At 37.6% G+C, this 25,795-nt stretch overlaps 1 protein-coding gene across 2 annotated transcripts in view; it reads right to left on the bottom strand.

The window, feature by feature from the left end:
• epha8 (eph receptor A8) overlaps positions 1–25,795 on the bottom strand; it is a 62,756-nt gene continuing 36,961 nt past the window's right edge. The window contains exons 4-17 of one of the 2 annotated variants that reach the window (XM_056734710.1): positions 13,619–13,774; positions 11,966–12,424; positions 10,447–10,571; positions 9,448–9,610; positions 7,302–7,419; positions 6,708–6,775; positions 6,401–6,526; positions 6,084–6,269; positions 5,398–5,459; positions 5,105–5,314; positions 3,768–3,917; positions 3,319–3,509; positions 2,678–2,833; positions 1–1,144 (exon numbers count right to left, since the gene is read on the bottom strand). In XM_056734710.1, the coding sequence (XP_056590688.1) occupies positions 1,030–1,144; positions 2,678–2,833; positions 3,319–3,509; positions 3,768–3,917; positions 5,105–5,314; positions 5,398–5,459; positions 6,084–6,269; positions 6,401–6,526; positions 6,708–6,775; positions 7,302–7,419; positions 9,448–9,610; positions 10,447–10,571; positions 11,966–12,424; positions 13,619–13,774 (2,285 nt within the window). In that variant the 3' untranslated portion in view covers positions 1–1,029. The remainder of the gene's footprint in view (positions 1,145–2,677; positions 2,834–3,318; positions 3,510–3,767; positions 3,918–5,104; positions 5,315–5,397; positions 5,460–6,083; positions 6,270–6,400; positions 6,527–6,707; positions 6,776–7,301; positions 7,420–9,447; positions 9,611–10,446; positions 10,572–11,965; positions 12,425–13,618; positions 13,775–25,795) is intronic. The other variant, XM_056734712.1, reaches the window with a different exon arrangement.

The raw sequence follows: 25,795 nt of genomic DNA, 5'->3' as shown, positions 1-25,795 counted from the left end.
CCAGCATTTAAAACATTTTTAATTCAACATGAATGAAATTTTCTGTACTTCTGTGATGACATGTTTGTGTAACTGAAAGCTGGAAATTGCATCTCGATAAAAGGACAAACATTTTAATAAACAGATGAATTGTGCACGATAGGAAACTAAATGAGGGGAATATGGCATGTTCGGATTTGTCATTCCCACCTTTACAGGCGCATTTATAAACCTCAAGACTCCCAAGTTTATGAGAGCTTAACATTTTCTCAAGGCAAAAATGAATATTTAAAAGCCTGCCAAGCTGTAACTTAAAAAAACACAGATTTAATTTGCGACAGATCTCTCAAGTTTTTGTTATTTTCCATAGACCAGCATTTACACGAATCTTCTTCTCCCTTTCCCATAGGGATCCACAGGAAAAATGCTGTTCGTAAGCAATAAATAACAGCAGGTTGAGTTTTTGGCCGTTTAATCAAACACATGACATACATAATTATCTTTATCCCTTCGTACAAACAGACACTAATTCAGTGTTCGTCCATATTTGTGTGCATAACGCAGCTGTTGTCAAGAGCCCAAACATTCCTCTTGAGTGTCTTGGTTTGTCATCACTTTTGTATAGTTGTTCTCATTGTGTTCTTCATTAATTTAATCTTTGTGTCTTGTTTTCTTTTGCGTTTGAGGCAGTCGTTTCATCCATGCCATTGAGGTGCTATTGTATGTGTGGCAAAACATTTACACTATTCATATTAATTTCCAACTCTTTAATATTCATTAGGTCCAGTTCCTTACATACGCATGACTCTATTATTCATAAAATCTGTATCCATGTACAACAATATTTAAATAAATTGTGTCATTTAAGGCAGTCCATACATTTACAAAAGAAGGTAAAAGAGAAAATTGCAGAAGGTCTCGTCGAAGAACAAAACCAGCCGTGTTTCTCAGTATATAGTCCACGCATGGTTCCCCTTCAGCTGAAGTTCATACACAAGACTCAAACACATATCAGATCAATGTGTCTTTATATTTTGGAATGGTCCGTGATTATATGTGCACTGACGGGACGCTCTGGTTGAGTATCTGGACTCTCATCACCTGGACACTGGTCATGATCTTCTTCTGATGACCCATTAATGTCACACCCAACCTCTGCATGTCACTGACACAAAAAAATTCAAACAGTGATAAAAAAAACTGTGATCACATTTATTAATTTAATATAATTTGGATTCAAATATTATTTTCTTCTGTTAAAAACACTTGAAGAGTGTCATTTGTAATCTGTAAAGATCGCACATCACAACATCGTATGACCTCAGAGGTCCAGACATGCAGCACACATTTCCTATAAAATTACTTTTATGATGCTTTTTCTTTTTTGGCCACAAGCCCTCATTATGGGAAAGAGCACTTGTAGTATATTTCTTCTGCAGTATATTTCACAGAAGTTATATTGGTATGAAATGACACGAGGACGAGTAAACGGTGACAGAATTTTCATTTTTGGAGAACGATTTCTTTCAAATGAATGAGACAAACCAGTTTGCAACTGTTTGGAAATGTCTCTCACATAAACTCTACAAAAGTTGATATGGCCGGGAAATCATCTGTTGAAACTTTCCACCAAGCTACCCTTACAAGAAAAAGTATACTTAAATATATTTTTTAACATTTATGACTATGTTGACATATTATTAAACCAAATTGCCTGTTTGTGACATTTGTACGTCATTTCGTACCTTTAAACCTAACGTGTACTGCTTTTCCTCGTGCAAGGTCTACATTCTGTAAAAATGAGCTAGTAAAATATTTCGAATTCACATTTCATGTCCAGTTTTTTTCTCATGTGGCAAGTAGCCGTGTATTAAGCGGGATAATGTACAAGCAGCCGGCTGTTATCGCAGAAATAAGCCCGGACAGTGCGATGATGAACCGGCTTATACTGCAAGTGTACTTGTAAGAATTCTTTATGTAAACTTAGCAACACACACTTTACTATTTAAATATTTGTAATATTATATTGTTACAATACAAACTTAAACATTTAAACGAAATGCCACTAGATCAAAAGAAAAAACTTAACTACATGCCAAGTATACTTGGAATACGCTATTAAAAGACAAAGTACAAATGAAGAGTTTCTCAATGTTCAACAATCATGTTTTTTATTATGTTATGATTTTTATTTTGTTTTACGGTGTTGGTTAGCAGTATTTTTTTAGAGTTGCTACTTGATCAAAACAACCCAGCCGCGGTATGATTGATATTACTTGGAATGCACAATAAAAAATGTGTTATCTGTTTTAAAACTCTTCACATAGATCATACTTAAAATGACATGGTTGACAGAAAGGTCTATTTCTATAAAATACAATAAAGTACACATTTTTTTGTTTAAACAGTATACTAATAGCACATTTCAATAACCTTCTTTTTTTGTAAGGGTAGTAAAAGTAATAAAATGGTTTTGTTGCTGCAGTCATTTTAAATCCACTGAACTGCATTTTGTAGTCAATTCACCAGCCGACTTGAGGAGTTAATCAATCGAGCAATAGAGTTTCCTCCAATCTCATCCATCCATCTTCACGTTAAGAGTCGGTTTATTTTACACTTAAGCGCCGAATCTGAAGGGCTTCGTTCTGCCATTACAAGCACTCTGTCATTTTCTGGAGTAAGAACTCAATCAACTCACTGTTGATTCATGCTCATCACATGCCCCAAAGTCAGGTAGCCCCCCGCGGCGAAGCGGTCCTTATAACGGCCCATCTTAATGGTGTCCAGCCACTCATTCACCGACCGGCAGCTGGTGAAATCAGGAATACTTCTGTTCATCAAAGGACTGTTTAGTCTGAAATGAGAGCGGGAGGAGTGAGAAAGCGCAGACGAGATGTGCCTTGAAATGCGCTAAGCGCAGGCAGAAAATCAATACAAGTTAAAATGATAGAGAAGGTGTGAGAGGGGCTGTAGATCTGACCGGTTTGGCTGGATTAATACCGGGATAAAATCTCGCTATGCACCAGTGGCTCGATGGCACTCGCGCTCGGAGTCGAGCAATTTATACAAGTCCAATTGCGAAAGCAGAAGCGTTCTTTTTTGGTTCACCGGGATCAATGTCAATATAGCACAGAGGCCTTTTTATTTAACAGAGAACACATCTATTTGAGATGGGTTTATTGGAAAACGCACACTTGCGTCTTAAAGCGACCCGTCGTATTCCCGGGCGCTCGGACGAAACTCTTCATCAACTTTGCGAGACTTTTCCATAGGATCATATCTGACCAGGGCAAAGTACATCTGTCGAGTAAATCCCTTTAAAGGCAGCGTTAGCCTCACCTGCACAATGTGTCCAGCGACTTGAGGTTCTCGGGGTTCCGGATCAGCTTGTCCAGGACTGTGACGATCTGGCAGAATCTGGGTCTTTCGTTGCGATCTTTCTGCCAGCAGTCCAGCATGAGCGTATGAAGGGCACCCGGGCAGGCCATGGGGGCAGGAAGTCTGTATCCCTCCTCTACGGACTTAATCACCTGCGAAAACAAAAACATTGCATTTATTTGTCTATTTCAAATAGGAATCTGCAAATATAAGTAGAAAAAAATGAATTTTTAAAATGATGGTGTTGTCAAAGTTGACGAGCTCTTTTTATTACTTTCCGTTTTTTGCATACCCCATAGACAAACATTTAGCGTGACCAATTTGAATGATTTATGAAAATAAATAAAAATTAAGAAACATGGAGTATATTTGAAGAACAAAGCTCATATGATGTCGTGTGTGTGACGCACATCTCTGTTGGTCAAGTTCCAATATGGCCGTTCTCCATATGACATCACTTCCCACATCACCACTCCATAACTCCACACGTCACTGGAGGAGGAGAACTTTCGATAGGCGATGGCCTCCGGGGCCGTCCAGCGGATGGGAATCTTTCCACCCTAAATTAAAAAAAATGATAGAAATTTTACTGTGCATACAACTAAAAAATTAAAACACCCAACATTATAAAACAAACAAAAATACTATAGCCTTGATGTGTTTCCATTCAGTACTGTACAAGTTTACAACCACCAGGTGTTTGCTTAAATGTGTGAAATTAGTTTTGCAGACAAAAATAAGTGTTGCATACAAATCTAACAAGGGTATTTAATCAAATGGATGACTTTAAAATGAATAATGAAGAAAAAGGAAAGAGCTTATAAGAGATGAGAACACATTTAATAAATCTTAAATTCATCTCAGGGTGAGACATCAAGAAGCTGACAAGAGAACACTTCTGCAAGTTGTAGACAAAGAATGAATACACTAAAGATGAATTCATGAAATATAACAAGTTTTGATTCATCTGTGGGTTTTGGGGATAATTCCCATAATTACATTTGTGTTATTGCAAAGTTTTGAAGGGTTTACTATTATTCTAAATTGTAAAATGCCTTGAACATCTTCCAAGGTCATTCTCATGTTTTGCTGTCCTCTGAAATGTGTCAATCCTTCTTAGCTTTGCTTATAGTTGAGAATAGCTAGCATTAGCCTGTCTTCCTGTACTGTCAGATAGTTAAACTGTCAACATATGTCTAGCTCACTACCTGAATAATAACATGTGCTTTAATGGCACAGACATCTGAAGATAACTCTATCCTCCTTCTGAATACTGAGGTCTGTCAGATATGCATACTGTGTGCTTGCAACAAAATGGTCAAGTGAAATAAGTTAAATAAAACTATTAAAACATTTCTGTGAATGGAAATCAAATAAGACACAGGGCTAAATATAACTTGAAAAACTAAATGAAAATTTGAAATCTAAACTGAAATAAGTTTAAGTTCTGTTGCTATAATTATTGCATCGTAAATAAAATTAAATAAATAAATAAATTTAATTTAATAAATTAAATAAAATGACATAAAATTAAATTAAACTAGTGTAGCAACATTTAAAAACAATAATAATGACACGACAAACGCACAACAAAATAGCTAAAAATTAAACTCAAATGAAAATAACTAAAAATATAAAAATAAAAGCCAATCGAAAATATGAAAAAAAAGAAACATGAAATAAGAAGAATAACTAGAATAACTGAGATGAAAATAAGTTTAAACTTAGACATAAAACAGACACTCACACTCGTAGTGTAGGCAGCATCCGGGTCGTCTTCTAAAACACGTGACAAACCGAAATCGGAGATCTTGCACATTAGATTACTGTTGACCAGAACATTCCTGGCAGCCAGGTCGCGATGGACGTATCCCAGATCAGACAGGTACGTCATGCCAGCCGCGATGCCACGGAGAATCCCCACCAGCTGAATAATAGTGAACTGACCGTCGTGTCTCTGTACGCAGGAAAGAAAACAAGCCAAGGATGATAAAGCTGTGAATGCAGCGAGGTGAAACACAGGCACACACGTGTACACACCCTCAAGAAAGAGTCCAGGGAGCCGTTCTCCATGTACTCCGTGATGATCATTACCGGTTTGCCTTGGTAGAATGAGACAAACGAGAGAAAGTTAGTTGTCAAGTTGATTCAAGTTTGTGTGATGTGAAAGCTAGTGGTTAGTTGAGGAGCTGTCATGAATCATTTTTCTGGTTAAATACATGACATAACCCAAAAGGTGTTCATTTGGGTCGACTGTGCAACACAATCTCACGGCAACTATTGAACTATTTTACCATGTGGCTTATGCATATGAATTCGTACAATCTCGTTTGTACATTTTAGTACGATTTGCTTTCACGCCAGTGACATTAGGGTTAGGGGCGGGGCTTCAGTATTGCTTTTTGTAGTAACCGTACGTTTAACAACTTACGAATTCATACAGATAAGCCACCTCGTAAAAAAGTTACGAAGTTCAACGAGATCAGGTTGGACTGTATATGACCCACAAAAATGTCAATGCACAAGGTGACTAAATACCAAACAAACTGGCTTTACTCAAGTGTGCTATTAGTATACTAAAAAATAAGTGTTCATACTACTTTTTGTAGTCTTTAGAAACTATTAAACATAATTGAGACAATTCAATAGTTCAATAATTTTCTGTTCTGTTATGGAAGTAAACCTATAAGCTATTTTAGATCAATGGACATATATGTCATGCTCACTGCGAGTAACAACCCCCTCCAGATGGATGACGTTAGGATGGTCGAACTGTGCCATGATGCTGGCCTCGCTGAGAAAATCTCTCCTCTGTTTCTCAGTGTAACCGGCTTTAAGCGTCTTCAGGGCCACTGGAACATCACGTTTACCCGGCAGCTTCATCCGGCCGTAGCACACTTCACCAAACTCTCCTACAGCGAACCAGAGAGAAGGCATTGACATTAAAATGACACATATATATATATCAATACAGACACAATAATGAATGTCTGATATCTTCCCACAGAAAGTATTTTACCCGACCGCACAGGCGACACAGTACCTGAACCAATGATTTTCTCTATTTTGATCCTGGACGCTTCGATTTCTCTGGCAAACTCGTGGACGGCCTGGCAGGGGTCCTCATATGTGTGGGGATCAATATAAAATCTGGCTTCTGGAAATGATACTAGAATAAACAGAATTAGCATTTGGTCACATATTGCGGCATGAAAGCAATTTTCAGTCACAGCCACGATCTCTGAAGGACTCAGACAGCAGCTAGCGTGATATCGGCCCAAAAAACAGCAATTGCTTCCTGCCTAAAATTCATTAAAAGTGGAATCATCGGGGAGCGGCGCGTCTCGTACCGTGGCCGTTTTGGTAGTGCATCTTCTCCTCGTCGGAGTCTTGGAAAGCTTTACTGTATCCACAGCGTCTGAAATGCACCAGAAACATCGTTCTTTAAACGCATCAAACGGGAGACATCATTTATAATATGCATCCCTGACGTTTATGATATTAAGGAATTTTATTCCACAAACAACCAATTAATGAAGCACGTCAATAAATCTCAAGATTTCTGCTTCACGCAGGGAATACAGACTTGTGTTAATCCGCTGGCTTTATATATCAAACAAACTGAAAACGTTTGAAGCAAATGATAAGAAAGCCATTAAATGTTATATTTACAGAGAACTTTTGAAAGCACGACTGAGAACATCTGCAGTTTTGAATTTGCATCAATGAAATGCAATTCTGGCATGAGTTCTACTTTACAGAAAGTGCCAAAATATTGCGTTTCCCACATTAAGTGGAATTTCTCATTTCCTCAAACATCAGACAAGTAGGCGTGAATCATGGACGGGGTGTTTATGTGTGAATACATCAGGGCAGAACGCTGGCATGAGTATCTCTTAGCATATATTACAGAATAAAGCATGTGGGGGAATGTGAAGGCACACAATTCAAAGTTCTCCTCTTGCCGTTTTCTGCAGATGACAACCGCCAGAAATGTCAGGAGTCCTGTTATTGACACCATGCAGATCCACAAGATCGTCGTGTTGGTGTATCGGCGGGGAACTGGAGAGGAAAACAGAAAGCGTGAATCAACACGAACGCATCATTAAACTCTCTGAATCACAATCAGATTCGCCGCTGCGAGGAAACTGGACCGTAAAGAGAACGCTGTGCAAATACATATGTTTTTTTTTTATATTTGGTCACATCTGAATGTTTAAGACACTCAGTCTATACCTTAAAGTCTATATTTGTGATATAAATTATTCCTGCTTTAAATCATAGATTTTTTATCGAATGATGTCATGTATAATGCGTAAAGTGAAAGCGTGCTATTTGTAAAAACAATTCAGGTGACTGAACCTAAAGCAGTTTTCTCAGAACGAGATCAAAAGTCCATTTTCAATGAGGGTTCATGATCTGAAGCGCGGTGACATGAGCGACAGCGACCGCTGGTAGGGCTCGACTTCATGCAAATGAGCCGTGAGATGATGCGTCGACTACCAATGGGTGTGAAGACAGCGGCGCTCACATGATCGGCATTCTGATGAGGTTGGATACGAACGTCTAATAGTCACAGACAGAACACAGCAATTGAATGACATTTAATCACCGTCAGTGTGAATGTCAGGAACACATTCATTAAAATCATCCAGCCATCAATCATTCAAGAAGACAGACAAGTTTTAAGCATGTAGTGATATAAATGACTTTTAAAAGAAAAACCTAAAACAAAACAAGAAACACAAGTGAGATTTTTGCTGAACTATAGCTTACGAAGAGTATATTTGCAAAAACAGACAAAAAAAAGTAAAAAACTTTAAAAAAAGTAAAAAAATCGTGTTTTGTCTTTGTTGTTTTATAGTTTTAGTTAGTTGTATTTTTGAGTTATTATTACTTAATCAAAACAACCCAACTGCAGCTGACTGATATTACTAGGAATGCACAATAAAAAACATGATTTTTTTTGAGTTCTTGGTTTTTGCGAATTAACTCTTTATATATACTTGTTAAAATAAAGATATTACAAAAGGTTATTTACACCAATGCCATAGAAGAACTGTTTTTGGTTCCCAGAAGAACCGTCCAGTCATACGTTCTCACCTTTTTATAGACCGTTTCATCGGACGCACGTGCGCATGATCCCCTAGTTATCTACCGGTTTGTGTTTGGCTAGTGTCTAATAATATAACTTTTTATATTTTATTTTAATAATGTTAATATAAATGATTATTTAACTGTGATTGGTTCCTGTAGTTTTTACTTATTTAAGGAAACTATATGGTTCGTTGACATCTTGCGGTTGAGCTTGGTATAGCAGTCTAAATTAAAAATAAGTATTTGTTCTTCTCGGTTTCTTTTGCTTTCTTGTTTCTTTTGCTTCTTTGGCATTCCGTTGTTTCTGAATGTACCGGAAGTTAAGCTGGGGTCACAAAAGTGGACAAACGCAGTAACGTTTGTTTATGTTGTTAAGATGAAACCGTCTTGTCTGTAGAACCTTATACCACTATAAAGAAACCGTGTATAAAAGAGCGTATAAAAAAAGTTTAATAATCGAGTAATATTTTTTAGATAAATAATGCATCACATATTTATAAGTCTCTTTTGATAACAAAAAAATCCTAATTAAAAAATGTACATAAATTTGAAATTTTTAGCAACAGATCAGCAACAAATCTATATCGTAAGAAAAATCAAGCATTCAGTAAAAACTTTTTTTTATTATACATTTAAGAGTAAAAAGTTTAAATATGTTATAGAGTTGTTATAAATGTCAGATGAACTTGTCGCTAAATAAAACCAACAGGGAATCCACGATGCTGGATCTTCTATGTTTTTTACATGAATTTTGATTCACATGACTCAGAGTTGAGATCGGTTGTTAGCATGCTGCACATTAGACCCCATTAACTTCCATTGTGTGGCCACAAAACCACTGGGACATTTCTCAAAATATCTTCTTTTCTTTAAACAGAATTTATATTTTTGCTGAACATTCCCCTTTTTCCACCAGATACACTGCATAGACACAACTGAAGTTGATGTTTGTAGATGACTCATGGACATAAGCACTTCTAATTAAACACTTACTCGCTTTGCCCGTCTGTATCTCCACCGACTGACTGAATCGTCCACAGCCGGCCGAGGTTCGGGCTCGTATCTGGAAGATGTAGCTGGTGCCGGGCTTCAGCCCTGACACTTTAGCACTGGTGTTCCTCGACTTCAGCGTGGCATAACTGATCTGCTCATTGTCCTGTGAAAACGTCCCGGAGGGACAAATAAAACCGTGAGAGGTTACAGTGTCCTTAAGGACAATTCTAATCAGTAAAGCATCTATTTAAGGTGATTTATGGAAATACAACCCATAAATAAGGACAGCGGACAGACAGTCCAGCGTGACTTCAAAACAAAGCACTTAAATCTTCTTTTAACCCGGGATTGAGGAGATTAAACCCCAGTGCCAACAAGAGCACAGCTCTCTAATCTATAAGCGTTCCCCACGCCGCACCGCGGCCTTCGTGAACTCCGTCCGGTCTGAAAGTATTTTCCGTGGCGCTTTGTTAGAACGCCTTTGATGCCGTCCGGTCCCCCGAGGAGACCGCAGGCGTCGCGTATCGGTCGAAAACCAACGCGTGGTCTTTAAGCTCCATTCCCCTTCGAATCAGCAGCAGAGAGCGGCTCGACAAACAAGGCTTGCGTGTAAATCATATTTACACAGTGTCATTGTTGAAGAGCCACTGTATACTAATTCCTCATCACAGCTGAGACTTTTTTGCACCATTAGGCAGCAAAGCTCCCGACTCACGCGACAATTAAGTTCCCATCGGCGCTTGGCAAAGCTCACTGTCAATGTCACTCGAAGTAATCTCGCCAAATCAGTCAGAGAGTGCTATTGGTTGGTAATTTCCTTTCATTTAGCCCGGGCTGCCGATAAAGGCGGGAGGTTAAATGGAGATATCTGACTCCAGGGTAGTCTATCAAATGTGACCCGTCATTGAATGGCGATTCATTTGTAATGTTGATTAGACCTTCTCGCTTAATGAATCAATATCGAAACCTTCAGACGCTCGGATGAAGTTATTGTCCTACCTTTTCATAATACTTGATGTCATATTCTAAAATAACTCCGTTGGGCTGGTCGGGTTCGTGCCAGAAGAGATTGACGCTGTTTTGACTGGCGTTCTCTTGACGTATAGCCATCACTTGAGATGGAGCTGTGGAAACAAAACAAACAAAATCCATTCGGTTATATAATGAGAAACATATATAGTTCATCTCTGCTGACGGAGATGATCTTGTGGCTGGATTCACAAAACATTCTTAAAAGGAAAATGAATTTGTCATTTTTAATTCAATTTTAAGATTAGCAGATGTTCACTTCCTGAAAACCCTTTTTAAGAAAGTTCTTTAGAAAGATTTTTACTAACATCCTAAAGTTAGGAAGACCTTTCGGTAGTCTTCAATCTCAGAAACATAACTAATAATATCTGTTTATTTATCACAATCATGTTGAGTCAGAAATCAAAATTTTCTACATTTAAAGTCCCATGAACAGGAAGTTGCGATTGTTTTTAATTCTGTATTCTGACACATTTCCGAGTGAAAAGGAATTTCAGAGGAGAAAATAAGTGGCCGTGGCTTGCGTTTTTCACTGCGAAAGATTGGACGTGTAAAGCAGCTGATGCTGAAGATTATGAGGGTATGTGAATTTAAATAGAAAGTGACCCACATTGATAAGCTATTTACTATAAACACTGTAATATTTCATATAATAATAAAATGTGTCATTTTTAATTTCACTGGGACTTTAAGACATTTCCAATTCTAAACATTTACAGTCACTGAAGGGGGTAACAAACATTTAACAAAATATAAATAAATAACATATACATTTGTTATAAAATAAATATTGTAATAAACAAATATATTTATATATTAAATTATAATATATATTACATATAATATTTTTTTTAAATAAAAAGGATAATATTAGAACACTAAATACATAGGATATTTAGTGTTCAATTTGAAAGAATTGCACCCAGTAATATTACAAACTATTATTTCTAAAATATTTTTTATATAAATGACAAGAAGTTCGTAAGAACGTTTATAAGTGCAATTCTCTAAAGTTCACAAACATTTAGTGGAAAATCTATAGAAAAGAAAAATCTTAGAGGTACTTTTACTGAAAACTAAAAGGAGTTTGACAGTAAATATTCTAGTCTCTTTATGAGGTAACAATAAATGTATATATCCATTAACCCTTTTTTCAGAGTAATGGTCATTGTTTTAAATATATATATTTTTTTATTTTTTTATTTTTTTATTTTTTTTATACCTTTTGAGATTCAAGACATCTGTGAGGTTACCCTAAAGGTAAAATGTTATTTACGACAGATTTTATTCAGAGAATTAAGTTCTCTTCAAGTATATAAGACATTCATAACTTTTTTCTGAAGTTAGAATTTTCTGAAAGATACATTTTCATGTTTTGTGAATTCAGCCCCATGACGTTAAAAGAATTATGAGAGGAAACATAACGCTGGCATTGATCTCTTTATATGTATTTGATTTCCATTGATGAACTTTTAACAGTGTCTCCTACCTGCCTGATTTGTGGTGATGTTGACCATCACAGACTGGGGCAGCTCGTTGCTCAGGTGTGTAACTCCATTCAGCGCCACAATACGAAAGGTGTAGTTGGTGTGCGCTGCTAGGTTCAACACAGTGACCCACGGTTCTGTCAGCCCCGTCTGCTGAGGGATAAAGCGCAAAGGTAGCACACCCGTCCGGGCCACCAAGACCCCATTCACGGTTCCTCCAATCATTCCCACAGCTGGTGCGCTGGCATCTCCAGGAGCTCCGTGGATGTTGCTTACCCCGTTGCTCCCCGCGCCGACCCTCTTGCATTCCTCGCACTGCGTCCCCTCTTTGTCACATTTTAGACACATCACATCGTAGACCACGTCCCTGCGGCCTCCTGTGTCCAGAGGAGAACCCCACTCCAAACTGACGGAGGTGCCGTTCACAGACGATATGACATTTACAGGAGCTGACGGAGGTCCTGCGGGACGGTCGGGAGTCAGACAGTTGTTAATTACAGGTTAATTAGATTGAGGGTGTTTATGGTTATCAGGGCTGATGATTAAAAGAGGAAGATTGAATTTGCACTTCAGTGCCCACATGACGCTAGTTCAACTGATAATCGTGACATGAGTTTTTTCGTTTAGGAAAAGACAAAAGATTTATTGAAATAGCTAAATGGATGCACTCAAAAAAATGGGTTATCTCAACCCAGCATTGGGTCAAAAATGGACAAACCCAACTGTTGGGTTATAAATTAACCTATGTTGGGTTGTTTCAACCAAATATGCTGGGTTGTTTTAACCAATTGTTAGGTGAAAACATTTTCTGGGTTCATTTAACCCAACGACTGGGTTTGTCCGTTTTTGACCCAAAGATGGGTTGAAATAACCCAACATTTTTCAGTAGTTTACTCAAAAATGAAAAAAATCAATCATCATTTACTCAGCCTTATGTCATTTAAAACCTGACTCTCTTTCTTCTACAGAAGATATTTTGAAGAATATAACATTGGCCGCCATTGACTTCCATTGTATGAACACAAAAAAACATTTCTCTAAATATCTTCTTTTATTTTTGGATGAACTATCCCTTTCAGTTGCTCTTAAAAATGTAAAATGTTTTAATATTTTAAAGCACATTTGTATAGTTTTCATTTTAATATTGCAGATTTACTTTTATTGCAAGGCTGTCAAACGTTTAATTCCATCTAGAATAAAAAGTTTGTGTTTACAGAATATGATGTGTGCATGTGTACTGTGCAAATTCATTTCGTAAAAATGAACGCATACACACACGCATGTAGACATATTTAGGAAGTATTAACAGTTATTATATTTGCCAATAATTGAAAATATATATAAATGTTATTTTTTTTTCATTTTATACATATTTTTTAATATTAGATGTATTTGTAAGTTTTTATAAATACAAAATGAATATGCACAGTACACAGACATGGTCACTTTAGGCAAAAAACAAATAGTATGATAGAATAGGTTAAAATAACTGTAGATGCTCAAATTACATCATTCACTGTGTGTAATAAAGTGGTTTGAAATTTTGCTATTAAATGCAACAAACTTCATGCAATACCTACTTTCGGGACCCTGTATTTCAGACGTCCATTCAGTGAGACATTATCAGACCGTTTGATATGTGAACATACACTTACGTGTGCAGGGAGAATCAGGCGGGTCTGTAGAAGAGCGATAGAAGTTTGTATCACACGGGCAGGTTACAGCCGCTCTCGTCTCTGAGTGACTGTGGAGAGGACATTTCCCACAGCGCTGATCCCCCGCCACCGGCTTGTAGAAACCCACCTCACAGGCTGACAGGTGAAACAGATAAAGAGGAAAGTTTAATAATGGGTGTAATACGTTCTCCAACACAATCTCACGGCAGTTTATAACTGTTTCACGAGATGGCTAATTTGTAATAATTCATATGATTTTGTACGTTTTTGTACATTATAGCATATGCCTTTTCCCCAGTGTTGTTAGGTTTAAGAGTGGAACTTCATCTGTTCGTTTCTTATTTAAGGAATCACACAAATGTATATAAATTGGCCACATTATGGCCACGCTTTCTGAGAAGATCGTCACCTTCTATTCTAGCTTATCGTGGATGAACAACTAACAACAAGATGATTTTCTAAAGATGCTCAACTTTGCTTGGTCGGTTTAAGAAGGCACAACAACCAATGGTGTATGTTTAATCAAATTAGCTTTAAACATTCACAAAACTTTTCACGCTTGACTGTCTCATCTAGCAGGTGTCTAAGAAGGATTGGAAATGGAGCAGGCGCAGATTGTACAACTTTTTTAATGTAACATCAAACTATGTTGAACAGAAAATGATCAAACAATTGAAACGTGACAAGTTCTGAGTTTGTAAAAGAAGATGTTCAAGTGAGGCCAGCAACTACATGGGTGAAGATTCAGAGCTTTAGGGAAAAAGAGAAGCTGAGAATTAACACAGAGCGATAGCAAGTTCTTTATCTCCACCACCAGAAACCCCAGGGAGTCCAGAAAGCATTCCTACTGCAGTATTTATCCTCGTCTGTTTTCTCTTTTAGCTTTCCTATTAATCCTCCGTCCCTTGATGTTTTTTTGAAAAGCTCCCGAGTTGAATAGCGGGTCACGATAAACATCAGGCCTGTATGCTCGTCAAGTTCAGTGGCGTCTACACGCTTTGAAGTTTTTGACAGACTACCCACGGCAACACAATCAGAAACAAAAACTGGACGTGTACACCTGCGTACGGCCACGCGCTTGAGGATTGTGATGAGTTAATCACGATGAACTTCTGTGACTTTTTCCATTCGCCTTGAAATGGCTCTTTTGGTACCACTCGTCTCAAAGTGGATAAGAGTAAATACCTCAGTAATAAAGCCAAAGACTACAAAGCTCTTTATCCAGGGGTGTTTACATACAGTACATTAGGGCTGCTGTGTGGTCTTTTTTTGCACATTGGCACATTGTTTGGTTTGTCAGCGCCTGTCAGAACTCAGCGCCCCTCGCAGCCAAATTTGCATTACAATGAATTTTAATGAATATTTACAACCAATTGTATGCTGACCTTGATTTTTACTCTCTATATAGATAGTTAAATAAATATTGTTACGGAATAACTAGCAAAATGTTCTTCATGACCAGACTGTGCAAGCAGAACAAGGTCTTGTAGGAGAACACTGAGATTTCAGCATCAGCACCACAAGTTTACTGATGAAAAGTTTTTATGTTTCTTTCATTGACCTTGAACTTTGCATGCTGGAGGTCTGTTGGAAGTTTTGCAAAGCAAAACAAAAACTGAAAATTCTTAGTAAAATAAAATAAAATAATAAAACCAGTCTATTGAAACCAGTGTTGAGCTATTATCTTAATTTTTTGTCCAAAAATGCGACGTTTGGGGTGTTATCTAACATATCACATCTTTTACCAAAGATTTAAAAAATATATATACAAAAGTAGATACATTTTTATATACAAACAAATAACAAACAAATTATAATAAATAAATGTTGAAAATTCTTCAGTAAAACATAAAACATCAAATAAAAACATCTATAGGAAAGCATTGTTAAACTATTATCTTTATGATTTATATAAATTGTTAATGTTTTGTCCAAATATTCAATGTTTGTGGTGTTACTTTCACAGATATTGATTTAAAATAACCACTGTAAGAAAATAACTTGACATAAATAATAATGTATTTATGTAATAAACTTTTTTTATAAAGTAAATAACTACATTTACAAAAAAAATCTTTTTACATAGATGGTAACAAAATCAAACGTAAAACAACTAAAAAATAAAAAACATTCGGAATCTGTTCTTTAAATAAAACATCCTTAATACTCACAAACCCCACAAAAACTTTTGATAATGATCTGGCATACGATCAATTTTACTGGAACATGTCATTCATTTTGTACACGCCTACCTCAATACCACATTTCAATATATCCGAGGCTAAAATGTTCCCCAAATGACAATAAACCCCAACAGATGTTCCCATTCAGATTAAAATAAACAATGTAAACATTTTAGTCCTATTGTTTGTATATTACATACTGGATAAACCTCTTATGTGGTATGATGCAATCCCTCTGTGTTTTTGTATGAAAATCTGTGCAGTGCACAAAGATTTCTATGTTAGCATCTCTACCTCACCTCCATCGTCTAACAGTTTTGTTGAATTGCCAATGTCCACCCTGTTACCAAATTACCGAAGCTGTTACTGTCTCTTTAAGACATCCACATGTAGATACTTTAACAGTATACCTTTGTTATTCTCACAAGGATATCAAGAATCCAGAGGTTTTCCTGTCTAAGTCTCCACAGTATTTTGGACAAAACAGAGGGCAGAAGCAGCACTTTTAGGGGTGACATTAATCAAGGTTAGTGACATTTGGAGCCGGCCAATCCGTCCTCAGGCAAAAATCCCGGCAGCAGCGATACCGGCCGTGACTGGCACCATCCAGATTCCCAAAGCCGCGTGGGCACGATAAGACTTAATGCCGACTGAGCCTCAACCCGCCAGGGAGAGCGTCTCGAGATCGAACATCCAGAGGATACAAATAAATAATGAAATAAATAAAAATGGATAAGAAGGGGAGATGATGAATTGCTCGCGAACGATCGGGCCTTCGAGCTTCGACTATCAAAATGCCAATTCATGCATGAAATTCAAGATGAACGGAGATGAACACACGCACACAGACATGACCTTTTTATTGTCATTAAACCGAAGGGCCTTTGAATTCAAACAGCGCAGAGAATATTTTGCATTACAATGCCGGGATTTACCTGCATATTAAACTTAGTCTTCAGTCATAATAACGTCTGTATTTAATGGATATCCAACCAGCATGCGTGGCGAAATATTTCTCATTGCTTTCTCAGAAGATTTTAAAGAAAAAGTGTCATCATTTACTGGTAATCTCATCAATGAGATTAAATGGAGATCAAATGCAAACTTTTGTTTAAGTTTTCCTGAGAAAAAGAGGCCGAACTCACAAACATCTGCATTATAGAGCGTTCACACCAAACGCAACTTGGACAAATAAATTGCGCTATTCGCACGTACTGGGACTCTTTAACAATTTGAGTTTACTCGCTACAACAGGCGCGAATTCGTGTCATGGGAGGGGCTACTGTCAGGCGGCTCCAGTTTTGTATATTAATAGCTCAAATTGAGTAAAGAGCGTTTTTCACAATTTACCAGATTGTCTGACCTCCTCACTCACTTTCTTCCAAGCAAGATCCTTTTTATTCCTGTTTTGATAAAAGTAAGAAGATGTATCGTACAGCTCTGGGTGTCCACATACAGCGACGAGGATTTTGTTCTCCATTGTTGTTTTGGATTTCTGCCTCCGCTCGCTACATCATAATCCCTACAAGAGCAAGCTGCTGATTGGTTAACCCCGGCGCGAATCTCCGCCAAAATTCAGATTTTTCAACTCGCCTGAAATGCTCAATTCGCACCGCGTCATTCGCACCACAGGATGTCCTATTGCGTCTTTGTATTGACTAAACATGTCTGGTGGGAATGCAGGTTTAGAGTTTCAGAAGAGACCTCAACATCTCAAACAGACTTCAGATTATTTAATTTTGCAAATGTCAATATTATTAAAGATCTCAATATGAACTCAAACATTTCTTACCAAATCCAGACTATTTGACCACTAATCTAGATTTATTTCACTCCTTCATACTCTTCATGTATTTCAACAGTCGTCTATTTTTATTCCTCCAAAGCGAATTTTAGGAGGAGCATCTGGGACTAAGTCGATGTCTAAATGAAACGCAACTGCAAACTCCATCAAACCTCCGGCAAAAAAAGCGGCCTCTGAGGATAAAAAACATTTTCCTCTGGGTCTGTTTTACATCTCCTTCTATGTTTCACAGAAGAAAACACTTTGAGTAAATGAAGAAATTTTCAATGAACTGTTCCTTTAATTGATCCCAAGACTACACAAGAAATAATGCAAGGGTCACTAAACCCACAAACATAACCCCCCATGCACAAAATACCCATATACCTTTGACATCCGAGCGTATCTAATTTGTGCAAATGGCTTGTGTTGGCCTGAAGAAAGCGGGCTCATTTGAAACAGGCCATGTGTAAAAATGTCTGTTTATCCCAGAGGGGGCTTTTAATGGATATATAAGAGGACCGTAAGGAGTTAATGGCAATCTGATATTAACTTCGCTATGAGCACAGGGGCGTGAGAGTCCATTATTCAGTTTATTCTCATTCTCAGGTACTTAAACATACATATACATATTTGTGTGTGTGTGCAATTTTGCTTGTTTCGCCCTTTAATCTTATTGTGTGTAGTTGCGGTTAGGCTGTGTCCTCCAAAGATCTCATCTTAAACTTTCTAAGCGCAGGAGGGTAATTGCTATCAGATCAATTTACTCAAGAAAAGTGCTGCCGGTTTCTAAGTGCCTGATAGATGGAGACCAACTTGTCTAAATTGGGGGCGACCTTGAAGAATCATTAACAACAGACGGGGAGAAGCAGCCGGTGACTTTATTGACTTGGAGCATCCTTGCGAGCGCACAGATAGGCTCGGCTGCTCCTTGATATGAAAAACGAATGAAGAAATGATTGAATTCTATTTCAACGATTAGATGTCGCTTCCTTATGAAGGTCATAATGCGGTTCTAACATCTTCCCTGTTGAAAAAAGCCAAGATGAGTTAATCTGATACACTTGGTGACCGGCTATGATTACAGAAATAACCTGTAGGTTTAGGCTGTACGGCTTCCATCAACATCCAGACAGAACCCCCTGCTTGAGAAAACCCTTACAACAGTCTAGGATAATTTGCTGGTCTTTGCTGGTTTATGCTGGTGTCTCGGATGAAAAGCGACTCGAAAACCATCAAACCTTGTCTTGCGAACCTGAACTAATGGCAAAAGGCCTGGACTCTATAGCATCTTTCAGGACCACATAGCACACTGACATGTCGGGCAACAAATCACAGTTTATTTTTGCTAATGGGTGTAACTGTTAAGCCGATGTCCCTATGCACTCAGAAATCCTGCAGATTCAAACAATCAGTTGAAAACTTGACTGGCAAATACAGTTAATACATTCAAAACAATACACTAAGTTTCCCAAAATATTCCTTTTCACTCTCATACGAATTCTACAGAACAAAAAGAAGATATTTTGAGAAATGTCTATGTGGTGTCTATGTGTTTTTGTGTCCATACAATGGAAGTCAATGGGGTCCAATATCGTCTGGTTACAAACGTTCTTCAAAATATCTTCATTTCTGTTCTTCAGAGGATAGAAAGTCACACAAGTTTGAAATGACATGAGGATGTGTTAACAATAAAATAACATTTATTTTGGGTGAACTATGCCTTTAAACAGGTCTATGATGTCCTTTCTATGAAAACAAAAATATCGAGATAATATCAAGGCAATAAGTTTAACCAAGCCATCGAAACCAAAGCTTCTGTCTAATGACATGCACGCACACGTTCTGTATGATCTTTGACAGTGGACTCCCAGCAGGGAAAGTCCTGTACTTCAGACCGGTGCCTGTGTCCGGTGGTAACGCTGTGCACTTACTGTAGCGTAACGCTAATGAAGTCATTTAATCTACCTGAACACTCCCACAGGGGCCAAGCACTTTAATTACGTTCTTAAACGTCTCTCACATGCGCTAATAGGTAGAAATGAAACATGGCACCATGTTAGGAAATCCTAGCGGAAGAAGGGACCCGAGCGGGGATATTAAAAACTTCACATGCTGGCATTCATTTTATCCCACACAATCGCGTGTGTGTGGGTGGCATAAGCGAGGTCGTGATTAGATGCCGCTCCAGTTAGCACGGAGCATTCAATGCATTTATCTTGATTTCTGAAGCAACAGACTTAAAAAACCGGTCACTCAAAAGCCTTGAATATATTTCCTCTTTCTAAAATGGGGTCAACGACTCTGAGACCACTAGTGAGAGGCATCTGTTTTCATCTATTATATCTATATGTTTCTTACAAATTGTTTAAAGCAATTTCAGAATAACTGGATTGAAGTTAAAACTGAAACTTTTTAATGTTCTCGTGAACTTTTTTGTGTGATTTTTGTTATGCAACATTGAGTTTGCAGAAAGGCACTAGACGAAAAAGTAGTCAATATTATAATCTGAGAATGATCCAAATAGCAACCTGTGTGCTTCAAAATCTGATCTTTCATACCATACGTTGAAGAAATATATATTTTTTTGTAATAATTCATCTTCATTCTTTTCTTAAACTGAAAGCTTAAAATTGGGGTGTGGGGTATATCGGTTTGCTAGATGGCCATCTGCCAAAACATTAAAACAGTTAAATCAGTGCTCCAGACTGCGACCAAAACACATTTTGTGACCAGTTTTCGAGACAGCATGAAATTTTTTCACAAGTACTCACATGTACGACCTGCAAATTTGCAAAATTCAGGTTGTTATTTCATGTGGAAAGACGAAGAGACCACCAATGTAGGCTGTGTGTGTGTGATAAGTCGACTGTGCGGGTCACGTGACACTGATGTTTCCCGTTCATTGACAAGTTTACACACACACAACGTGAGCACGATTACTACGATTCACTGCATGCGTTCACTTTCTATGCACACACGCATCACGCAGCTTCAAAAATCATACTCAACTACGGATAAGCATGTATGGACAAGCTCGACACAGGCGCAGAATGTCATACTGTGGACTCGGCTGTCAACATTTGTCTTGGGAAAATTGCGTCATGGAGGGGAACCACGATTACGGCCCAACATTGTGATGGCTGTCAGCCATCGGCGATGGACGATGTCATCCTCTATCGGCCCAACCCTACTTGTAACAGATCTTGCCCCCCATTGACTCCCATAGTAGGAAAAAATACTTTTCGTTTTCTTTTCTGTTGAACACAAGAAGACATTTTGAAGAATGTACCACAGCAAACAGTTCTGTGGCACTTTTGACTACCATAGTATTTTTTCTACAATGGGAGTCAATGGGGGGCAAAATATGTCAAGTTATAAGCATTCTTCCAAATATCTTTCTCTGTGTTCATCCGAACAAAGAAGTTTATACAGATGGTGAAGTATCCCTTTAATTATTAATGCTTTCCTGTAGCTCAGTGGTAAGAGAATGGCAGGTCGTGGGTTCGATCCCAGGGGATTGCACACACTTAGAAACAAATGTACAAGATAATGCAATGTAAGTTGCTTTTGTTAAAAGCATCTGCCAAATGCATGAATGTACATGCAATACAGTGTGATGTTACCTGACCAAACAACATCTGTTTATATGTTTTGTCGTAGTTCATAAATATCTTTATATTTAGATCTATCTAAATATACTTGTGCTGAGATCTATCTTTTCACAATGAGGGACTCATAAATAAAGAAATAATTGCAATTCATAACTCCCTTCATTTTTTCTTAAATCCTAACATTTTGTATGCAAGTATTTAAGCAGAACTGTCCACACACATTCTTACTCACACATCCTATATAAAGATGTGTTGTGTGTATGTGTGTGTAAGGTTTGGTCTCATGTTGTAACTGCTCCTATCATTTAAAGTGCAATCTCCACAGAGAGCAATGATCTGAACGTGTTTTCTTTAGAAAAGACTGTGTAAGCACACATCAAATGAGACAAACGTATGTCGGTTAATGAGCATTAGACGCCTGTTAATTGTTTGATTGAATTGCTGTCACCTAAGCGTGTCTAATTGAAGTGTGCCGAGTCTCCGCGCCAGCGTGATGTTTACACCGCCGCTGACAAAACGCAGCCATCTGAAAGAAAATTGTGATGTGCAGCAATTACAAGAGAAAAGCCGAACGTGCTAGTTTTATTCTGTCGCCTTAACAGGAAAAGGCTTATGAAGTTGCTGTGATGCTGCGGCTTTGTGGATTTTATGACACGGCACGTTTGTTTCATGAGAACAATGACAATGCAAATGAGCTGATAAGACGCTCTGTTTTCTGTTGTGGTCCTGGATTTTCACATTCAAAGTTTGGTTTTAAATTAAGCGATGAAAAGAATGTGAGAAAGAGAAGACACCGTTGACAAAGTTATCATCTAAAAATCAGACTGTATAATGTTTTTCATAATTTGACTGTATTAGAAACTCTGCATCGTCAATCCTGCCAGTGCCATTTATTCTGCATGGACAAACACACACATTCCACAGACTCGCCCGTATTAGCATATAAGATATTAATACCGCTCGCCTGAAACAGATGAATGTAGCTATTGTTTGTCTGGTCATAATTGTTCCGACCATTTCTGACACAAGCGCCAATGCTGATGGTCGGGGAGGGGAGCGAGATTTTGACTGACATGTCTCACCGAGATAAAATTTGCTCCTTTGTTGCGCAACGCCCCCCACCTCCTTTCCGCAAACCTATTCGTCCCGACCGTCTGCCTGCGCGGTGGGCTGACAGATTAAACCGGCATCACCATAATGGCATAGTTGCGTGAGGGGCTTTTATATCTCTGCCGTTTGCTCATTTAATCCCTGTGTAATATGTTGGCCAGGAACCCTCACGCTGTACACAATGCACGCCCAGCTAAGACACAAAAAAGGCTAATTAGTCGCCCACCCAACCTCTCCGCCCACTGCGCAAATCCGCATTCTTCTCTATTTGCAAACACAATATCTGGTTGTGTTATCGTGGGGCAACAATGTGTTTTTGGCTAACATTGTTTTGTTCGTCATACATTGTTGCTAATGTGAGACAATGAATTATTATTTGTATGTCGGATTGTAACTTGTTGTGAGGAGGCCATATGAACAGTTACTAGCGGACTGGAAATGTATGTTATAGCTGGAACACAACATATCGGCGCTGTCCTTCCAAAACCACGGATGTCCAAATTCATTGTTTTTCATGAAATGGAAAAAAACAGGGAAGCACTTTCTAATACTTTTTATAGGTTTGATATTTGCAATGTAACAAATATAAGGGTGATATAATCATGCTTCACGTTGCCATTCAATATTTTTTTGTCTAAATGGTTCCAGAAAGAACCTTTAACACATTAACACAAATTATTCAGAGATTTGACAAAAGGGTTCTTGGTGGAACCAAAAATTGTTTTAGGAGTGAATGGCAAAAAATAAACAAAATATGTATATACAAGTTTTCAGAAGGAATGCAGCGATGCAAAATAGATTGTGAATGATTTTTCCTAAAAAAGAAAATTACATTTCATGCAGTGTGTAATGTTGCTGTGTGTGAATGTATGCAGTCTGCCAAATTGTAAAGCCAAAATTGAACAAATAACAAAGTTATTGGCTTAGGAAAAAAGGAGTCGAATCCCGCGAAGGAGTCGTCTGTCGTTCTTATTTCAGTTCAGATTTGCGTCACTATGTGTAATGCCCACCTACGTTCCCTATGCGACACTGCACACGGTAGACCAATCACAGTAGACTAGCCCATCTGACCAATCAGATCAGAGTGGGCCAACAGAAAGGAGCGGATAAGACAGGTGAATCGCCAAATGAATCATTTGAGAGTCAGTCAAGAAGTAAGATAAAAATGACTGCCTATTATTAGAAAATGAAAGATTTTTTACACCGTGTATGTACGTCAACTTGTTTGTTGGACACTCCATAAACCAAAGTAGGACCTTAAAAATCACAAAATATTTACTCCTTAACTGACTTCATTCTAGACTATGAAGGATACATAAATTTCAAATATAAAATACATAAATAAATTGTTTTTTTTACAGTTAGAGATTAATAAAAAACTTAAAGAAAGTTACAAGACAAGATACAACATGTTTTCAAATGCAGCCACAAAACTTTCAACATTAGACTCATGTGGTAAAATCACGCCGATCATACAGTCATTTACAACTTTTGCTGTTCAACCTCAAAAATCACAATAAGGACAATTTCACAAGTCCTTAACACAGTTCTTAAAGAAGACCTAATATACAGTACTAAGCACAAGGTTCATTTTGTTCTAGGCCTAGTTTACTTTCATTGCAAGTGTTTTAGTATAGCTGCCTTAAAAATACTGAGAGACAAAATATTTTCTTAGCTAATATCATGACAAAACTTTTGTCAATAAAGTTGAATTGATTCACTTTGACAGGTTTTCCAGACTATATGGATCTACAACCATTCCTGTATGACAGAAATATGAATCTACAGCAATGACAGCTGATATCCAGCACCGCAAACTGCGTTCTTTAGTCAAGGGATGTTTTCATGTTTTGACAACAAATTTTCTTGGTAATACATTTATACGCCTGATTATACAGTTAAGGCACAGATGGTGCCGTCATCCATTCAAAGGCACCAAAGAGAATGACTTTCTAGAAATAGAAAATCAACACTCTGCCCATAACTTTAGAAACGTGAACTCTTGACATTGGTGTTGCTAGTGACATTTAGGAGAAGTATTTTTTAAGAAATCAAAAATAGATTGATACATAGACATAAGTAAAAGATGACAGTTGAACTACACATTAAACTTATTAGGCAAAAAATCATTTAGGCTGACAGGTGTTGAGAAAGTCTGTTAGGTGTATGATGAGTCTTTTGAGGTCTGATTGGCTGATGTCAGGGCTATGATCTAAAGATGTACATATTAAAACTCTTTCAGCTCTCCATCTTTTCTTTTTGTGTGCTGTGGGGAAATAAATATCATTATCTGAGAGTGACAGACTAAAGGGCTGTGAGATTCTCTCATTCCCCGCGTGGTGAGGGCGAGCGAGACGTCTAACAATCACAAGCAGACACTAGATTGAACGGAGGAGTTTATAATTATAATCTGTGAGAATATGAAATGTGAAAATTGGTGGCTGGGATTGTGAGAAACTAGCCCCTTAAACAATGTTTGTTTAAGACTTTTGACTGCCTTTGAAACCATCTAATGTCAGAACAAACTCCACGGCTAACAAAAGACTCGAATAAACAACTCTGAACCCTCTGCACTTTTCACAAGAAACATTATTTTGTCAAGGCAAATATGGGACAATGTGCAGCAATTTCGCTTTGTGTTTTTGCAATTTCTGTCTATGCTTTTATAAAAACTGGACAAGACAACACGTGTGCAAGAACTTCAGAATGATGCACTGACGCACTTACCATTAAAATAGGCTGTTCTCAGCAAAGCAAAGGAGACACAGAGAATGCTATTATAGCCATTCTTAGCTGTAGCTTATAAATAATTATACCAATGATATGAAACACACGTCCTTGTTTTAGTTTTAGTTATTTCTCTTACAGTAGTTTTATACGACGGTTTCAAAATTCCAATATCAACATACTTTCGAAATAGGTATTTGCTAACCAAGTAAACACAACAAAACAACACTGGCTCATACTTAGAGAAATGTCAACAATAAACAGAGGAATTAAAATTCTCTTATAAATTATAGGGCTTTTGAAGCTTTAACAATGTAAAATGACAAATATTTTTGGGATCTCTGTAATATGCCAATTTTTTTCTCCAAGACATCAATGAGATTACTGGAGAGCAAATAGAAACGTGTGGTTTAGTCTCATGTGTCAAACATCTTCATTAGAGTTTCAGAAGAGATCTCAGTAATGTCTCAAACTGAGCTCAGTCTTATACCAAAAGTCAATATTATTGAAGATCTCAATATGAAACATTTCTCATCAAATGGACAAATTCTGATTGTTTTACCCCTGCAATCTACATTCAGTTTACACCTCCGTACTTTTCATGAGTTTAAACAATTACACTCATTTGTCTGTATTTTTATTTCTAACAAGCAATTTTAAGAGAAACAGCGGACTAAGTTGATACTTTAAACATACTTAAAACTTTAAGCAACAATTAAAGAAAAGGTAATGCATTACA

This window comes from Triplophysa dalaica, chromosome 21 (genome assembly GCF_015846415.1).
Source record: "Triplophysa dalaica isolate WHDGS20190420 chromosome 21, ASM1584641v1, whole genome shotgun sequence".
NCBI lineage: Eukaryota > Metazoa > Chordata > Actinopteri > Cypriniformes > Nemacheilidae > Triplophysa > Triplophysa dalaica.
Note: the sequence above shows the minus strand (reverse complement) of the source record. Positions and strands in the feature narration are given on the sequence as shown.